General features: G+C 41.6%; 1 protein-coding gene across 2 annotated transcripts in view; it reads left to right on the top strand.

The window, feature by feature from the left end:
• Window positions 1-6,792, top strand: part of gpd2 (glycerol-3-phosphate dehydrogenase 2 (mitochondrial)) — a 21,936-nt gene that overhangs the window by 10,060 nt on the left and 5,084 nt on the right. For both annotated transcript variants that reach the window (XM_035677785.1, XM_035677786.1), the window contains 10 exons: window positions 293-457; window positions 580-724; window positions 1,256-1,449; window positions 2,465-2,599; window positions 2,680-2,855; window positions 3,976-4,107; window positions 4,188-4,346; window positions 5,172-5,284; window positions 5,942-6,020; window positions 6,129-6,227. In XM_035677785.1, the coding sequence (XP_035533678.1) occupies window positions 293-457; window positions 580-724; window positions 1,256-1,449; window positions 2,465-2,599; window positions 2,680-2,855; window positions 3,976-4,107; window positions 4,188-4,346; window positions 5,172-5,284; window positions 5,942-6,020; window positions 6,129-6,227 (1,397 nt within the window). The remainder of the gene's footprint in view (window positions 1-292; window positions 458-579; window positions 725-1,255; window positions 1,450-2,464; window positions 2,600-2,679; window positions 2,856-3,975; window positions 4,108-4,187; window positions 4,347-5,171; window positions 5,285-5,941; window positions 6,021-6,128; window positions 6,228-6,792) is intronic.

The raw sequence follows: 6,792 nt of genomic DNA, 5'->3' as shown, positions 1-6,792 counted from the left end.
GGCATCGCTGCAGGACTACAGTACCTTATTATAATGCTGTTTGTTATATAACTTCTGCAGTTTGGATATTGCTTATTGCAGCCCTGCTTTAGCTTTATTTTGTCACTGCTAGTTTGCACATACAAAAGTGTGATATTACACATATTATCACATTGAGAGAGAACACTTTTTGATATTATCTGGAATAATTGGAATTATAACCTAGAAATGGTTCGAGAAACAGAGTTTCATTTACTTTTGTGCACATTGATGTAAATCTAAACCAACCTTTCTTCTTCTCTGTCTCCTTCAGGGCAGCACAACGACGCCCGTATGAACATGGCCATCGGCCTCACCGCCGCCCGCTACGGCGCCGCCGTCGCCAACTACACTGAGGTGGTCCGCCTGCTGAAGACAAACGACCCACAGACCGGCAAGGAGAGGGTGTGTGGCGCCCGCTGCAGGGACGTCATCACAGGTGAGGCGTGCGGTTTGACTTTTTACTTGTACTGAAACTGTCCCGTATGTAAAAGAGTTAGTGTTTTGTTACTCTTTCTGGCTGTCGAGTTGAGGTGTCTCACCATCGCTCTCCCCTCACAGGACAGGAGTTTGACGTGAAGGCCAAGTGTGTGATCAACGCCACCGGCCCGTTCACAGACTCGCTGAGGAAGATGGACAACCAGGAGACCCAAAACATCTGCCAGCCCAGCGCCGGCGTTCACATCGTCATCCCCGGTTACTACAGGTACACACATCACCATTACAGTATATCCTTTAGTTTCTTTTACTTCCTATCAGGTTTTTGGTATTTAAAATGCATAAACAATGTTTTCTCATTCTTTTATGTAAATACTAGGCTGGCTAAACTATTAGCTGACCTATACCTACATGCACAGTGCAATCTTCTCTGGTTAAGATACAGCAAAGCAATAGAGTGGTTTTGTTGAAGTCGGGGTTTTTAAAGTTCAGCGAAAGCTTATTGAGCGAAACCCGAGGGAGCGCGAGCCCTTTGAACAGCGGCAGAAAATGCCAACCACCTAATTCTCTTCCTCCCTTTCTCTCGTCTTCCTCCCACCGCCATCTGCCCCCTCCACACCTCCTCTTCCTCCCCCGTATCTGTGTTTCTCCATTTGTGTGCCCCTGCTCTTCCTCTCTAAAACGCTGAAAAGACTGGAAAGATAGTAATAAATTAGACAAATCTATTATTCAGCTACTCCTTCTGCTACTCGTACTCGTGACGATAATGACCCCACTTCCTGTATCTTTTGCCCCACAGTCCTGACAACATGGGTCTGCTCGATCCGGCGACAAGCGACGGACGTGTCATCTTCTTCCTGCCCTGGGAGAAGATGACTATCGCCGGGACGACCGACACGCCCACCAACGTGACGGCCCACCCAATCCCGGGGGAGGACGACATCAATTTCATCCTGAGTGAGGTCCGCAACTACCTCAGCCCTGACGTAGAAGGTACGGGAGTCTTCTCTTGTATAGGGCTTTTCTTTGGTATTATTTTTGATTTATTGATTTCTTTAAGCCCATTTTGTTGCTCATCAAACAGTGTGGTTGGTCAGATTGTCTATAAAGAGCTGAACTGAAATGTAAGAAATCTTCATTCCAAATCCCATTGGCCTTTTAAAAATTTTTAAAATATCTAAAAATCCTGACCTGGAACGGAGCCTATGTCCTGTGGTCCACTGCAGTCTGGTTCTCACTCCATTTTTCCATTAACTGCAGACATAAGACACAAGTAATAAGACAGTAACTTGGTCAGAGAGGAGCTTTTAGACAGCAGAGATTGCAGCTAAAAAAAAAAATCAGGAAAACGACTTTACAGAAGAGTTTTAGTGATTTCTTGCTCAAAAAAGTAATCGTTTTGTAAGTGTGCAGTAGTGGAGCTGATTTATCTTTATCTTTTTACCCCATTTTTTCCAGAAACACAGATAAAAGAACATTATATGAGAGATTACACTGAGTTACAGAAGCTAGTGGAACAGAGGCTAGATAGAAAGTGACTATATTTCTATCTTTTCTTGTTTTTCTAGCAATGCTAATGTGTTTCTTCTTGCACTGTAGGATGTGTTTTACCTGAGGCAGAGTGTGCCGAGCAGTCTAATAGTAGTAATAGCAAACATAAGCTAGAGTGAAATAAATGTGTATTTGTATAACTCAATATCACAAAGTTCCCAACACAGAACAAACTATTTGAGAAAACAAGGAAACTCGTGAAAAATAAGAATAAGAATACTCTGAAAAGGGAAATTAAAGCAGGTTTTATCAGTTTTGGCTGTTGTGGATATTGTGTTAATTTATTGAAGTATAATATGATGTATATAACGTTACACGTCGTGGGCTTGCAGGAGAGACGGAGCTGCTTATATTAGTCCAAGATACCAAGAACCACCATTGTTCTGGTTGAGCACAAATACATCAGGTTCAAAGGGAGGTACCTCCGCTGAAGTGTGACTGTGTGTGTCGTCTGCAGTGCGTCGAGGAGACGTGTTGGCGGCGTGGAGCGGCATCCGTCCCCTGGTGACCGACCCCAACTCCAAAGACACTCAGTCCATCTGCAGGAACCACATCGTCAGCATCAGTGACACTGGACTGGTCACCATCGCCGGTCAGTTAGCCTCTAGGGTTGGCTTGTGAATCTAAAAGCTTGTTGTTAACCGTATTAAAGTGCAAATTTCGTTTGTCCAGGTGGGAAGTGGACCACCTACAGGTCCATGGCTGAGGAGACTTTGGATGCAGCCGTCAAAGCCCACAACCTCTCATCCGAACCCTGCAAGACCGTGGGTCTGATGCTCGAGGGAGCCAAGGGCTGGACGCCGACCCTCTACATCCGCCTGGTGCAGGACTACGGACTGGAGAACGAGGTAAAACACACTATAAACTGTATTTGTTTAAAATACTTGGCACTGGTTACAATAAAGCCAAAGTTTGGTTTGCTAAGATTAGAAAACTAACTATGGCTTAAATCTTTTAACTATCTTCAAAAATTTGTGTCTTTTTTTGTTGAAAAGGAGAAAGTTGACCGACCGAGGCTTTCTCAACTGTTATTGGAGTAAAAAGGGGGCGGGTCTTAGGAAGGGTCAGCTGTACCAAACTCACTAGTTACATTGTTTTTACTATTCTTGTTAAGCTGTAACGTGTAGGCTTTAGAGGTGCTTTTTCACTTTGGACAGAGGGGAAACTATTGAACTGTCTTTAAATAACTGAAACATTTTCAGCGAGACAAAGCAGGAAGCAGACCTTTAACTACTGTATGCCAGAGCAGATACACATTCATCTACAAACAAAGCTGTAAAATCACACTCACACAGACACATTCATTGTCTTCTTCAGTGGAGCTGACATTAAAGCCTCTGCTGTAACAATGCTGACATTTCTGCTACACAAAAGACTGGACACACGTTGAAATGCAGTGTATGCTTTACAATTTCTCAATGGCATTAAGTAAGGGCACATTGATTTACATAAGATACACGTCATCTTTCCAATAATTAGGCTGTGCGTTTTCATTAAATCCAATAGAACAATGTTTCATGAAGAAAAAGTACTCGGGCAGCGAGTGCCTACAGTATACTTACTCCTCATTAGAGGTGTTCTGCACTGGCTCTGCTGTTCTCTCGAATATTCCTGAAAGGTCACTGTTGATATTTGGACAGCGTTTGCCCTTTCACATGATCGGCAAGCCAACGATCTGAATAGCAAATAGCCCTGTTGTGTTCTGGAAGCATGTGACACCTCATTGACAAAGTGGCGCTAACGCTTAGCGCTTAACTCCGAAGAGGTGAAATCGATCATGAGAATACGGGCAGCGGCCGCTACGATCTCCACTGTTTAACCTGTGATTTTTAGAAAGCGAAAGCAGAAAAGTGAATGTGCTTGAATAAACTTTAAAGCAGTTCCTTCTTTGAATACATATGGAATTAATAAAAGGTTATACTGCTACCTATGTTACATTTATAATCAGAGAATTTTCTCTGCGCACAGGTCGCTCAGCACCTGGCGTCGACGTACGGATCAAAGGCGTTCGACGTGGCCAAGATGGCTCAGGTCACGGGGCAAAGATGGCCAATCGTGGGGAAAAGACTGGTGTCCGAGTTCCCTTACATCGAGGCCGAGGTAAAGCGGGATTTCGTGCAAACAATTATAAGTCTCGTGGCTCGCGTGCTCCAAGTTCAGCCTCATGTCTTCTTTCTCAGGTGCTGTACGCGATCAAGGAGTACGCCTGCACAGCCATCGACGTGATCGCCCGACGAACACGCCTGGGCTTCTTGAACGTGCAGGCGGCTGATGAGGCCCTCCCACGCATCGTGCAGATCATGGGGAAAGAGCTGGACTGGAGTCAGGAGCGGAAGACGGTACGATTTTAACAGTTTCTTTTTTTCCTAAAGTGAGCGGGGAGAAAATCTGCCACAAACTGATACAAACGAAGTATTTAAGTTTTACATTTATTTCATGGTTTGTGTATGTTTTTCCCTGCCCCAGAAAACCTGCTCGGTTTTACATCGTGCTTTAATCCCTGGTTGGTTTTTGGGTGTTTCAGTACACAATGGAAAGGTCCACACCCTTTATCCCTTTAGAGGAGAAGCTCTGTTTGTGTATGAAAGAGATGAAGTGATATGTGTGCAGTTACATGTGCATGAAAACTGAACTCTCGACTATTTTAAGCTGTTATTGTTAACTTGCAAAGTGAAGTCTTACAGCAGCACTGGAGAATAAAACATCTGCCAATCTGCTGAATACATTTAACCAATGTTCTTTCTTGTTTTACTTATTTCATAATAGCTTTTTACACTTTACTAAGTCAGATATTTCCAATCTGTTACTCGGCTGTAAAAATAAGCTGTAATTATCACTTTCTTTTTGACTTTTCTGAGAAAAGTTTTGGGTCGAACAAAACAAGATATTTAAGATTTAGAATAACAAGACAATTTAAAGTAACAACTCTGGGTCAGATGTGGGTATTGATTCAGTTTTATTTTTGTTTTATAGTACATAATGTAACCTACAACCAATATTTAAAACAAATATTGTCTAGTGATAATTCTTTACTTTACCTTGTATATGAACCTTTACAGTGGAAATGCTCTGTGTTGAATTTTATATAATTAAAGAGAAAACTAGTGATTTAACAGTCGAGGTGACGCTGATTTCCTGTTTCCTTCTGGTAATGTTTGATCCAGGCGGAGCTCGACGCTGCAAAGAAGTTCTTGTACCACGAGATGGGCTACAGGTCTCGTTCTGAGCAGCTGACCAAGACGACTGAGATCAACCTGGACAACCAGGAAGTAGTCAGGTAATTGTTTAAAAAAATACAAAAAAACAACAACCTTTTATTATCTCAGGAAGTTTTTACTTTTTTCAGGTTGACTTTTGTTACTAAAATCTGTCCTCAGACTGTCCTGCCACCTTAATTCAGATAATAATTCAGAAAAACGCCATCTGATTACCTAACAACAAAAGGCTTATTGAGCAGGAAGTGGTGCAGCAAGTGTTTTGTGACCAGTTTTGATTTGTGAATGTTTGTCCCCTCCTTCTCAAACCAAAGCTACGCCCTGGAGTTCAGTCATTACTGTAGTACATAAGTTAGCAATAAAAACTGCCTACGTTTAGATAGAACCAACAGGAAGAAATCCGTCATAATTCACCATCTCTGGTGATCAAACCATGTAAAAGAATATAAGATTGAATTCAGAAAATCTTGCAGTTTCAGACTTTTCCTGGAGTTTTTAGTTGTGCAAGTCTCGTTATGTGGTGTCAGTCTTTGTATTTAACCTGCTGTAAGTCTAATTTCTATTATTATCTATATATTCATCATGACTTAAAGAAAAGTACTGTAATATGCAGTGTTTTTCATTTATGATCACAGCTGTTTACTGGTGATAAAGTCTTCTTAAACACCGCAGAATCAAATGTAAAGAAGTGAGTTACCAACTGTTCGTCTGTCTGACAGGTACAAGAAGCGTTTCCACAAGTTTGACAAAGAGAGCAAAGGATTCATCACCACTGTTGACGTGCAGCAAGTTTTGGAAGTGAGTCGTCTTTTATCCGTTTTCTTTTTTTCTGTCTGTCTTTCATATTTACACACTTGTCTTCATTATAATGTTATTGATCCCTGCTCTTGTTTTTCTTCTCTGCAGAGCATCAATGTTGACATTGATGAAAACGCGCTCCATGAAATCCTTAATGAGGTGGACCTCAACAAGAACGGACAAGTTGAAATTGATGAATTCATGCAGGTATGTAATATGCAGACAGTGAGAGATGGAAGCATGACATGAAGACGTCTGATAACCGATCATTTCTTTGCACCAGTAAAGTTCATGTGTAAATCTGCTCGGCCATATTGATACAGTTCAAGGGAAGAAAGCATTCTTTATCTTGAAAGAAAGAGAAATACACTCCCTATTAATCAACGCTCCAGTAAAGTGAGCGTGAATATATATCGATATATTATTTCCACTCTTGTCCAGCTTATAATTAAGTCCTAAAATCCTATTTTCTAAAACAAGTGAGAAATCTGCCATTGCATTCAGACCATTTCAACCAATCAGTCGAAGCCACACACCACAGTATACACTGCACTGCATGTGTGCTCATGTCTGCATGTATAAGTCCTAAAACCTAAAATATGCACATTTCAACCTGGTTCCAATAGAAATGAATTTATTTCAAGACTATTCAAGAAATTAATGATATTGGAAACAGAGAAATATTCTTAGGAGGAGATTTTTGCAGAAAACTAACTGACAAGAGAAAAATGTATCCGAGCGCACATACGCAGGGCGGTGTGTGTGTGTGTGT

The sequence above is a fragment of the Morone saxatilis genome, unplaced genomic scaffold (genome assembly GCF_004916995.1).
Source record: "Morone saxatilis isolate NCDOM2014 unplaced genomic scaffold, NCSU_SB_2.0 Contig6, whole genome shotgun sequence".
NCBI classification, from domain to species: domain Eukaryota; kingdom Metazoa; phylum Chordata; class Actinopteri; family Moronidae; genus Morone; species Morone saxatilis.
Note: the sequence above shows the minus strand (reverse complement) of the source record. Positions and strands in the feature narration are given on the sequence as shown.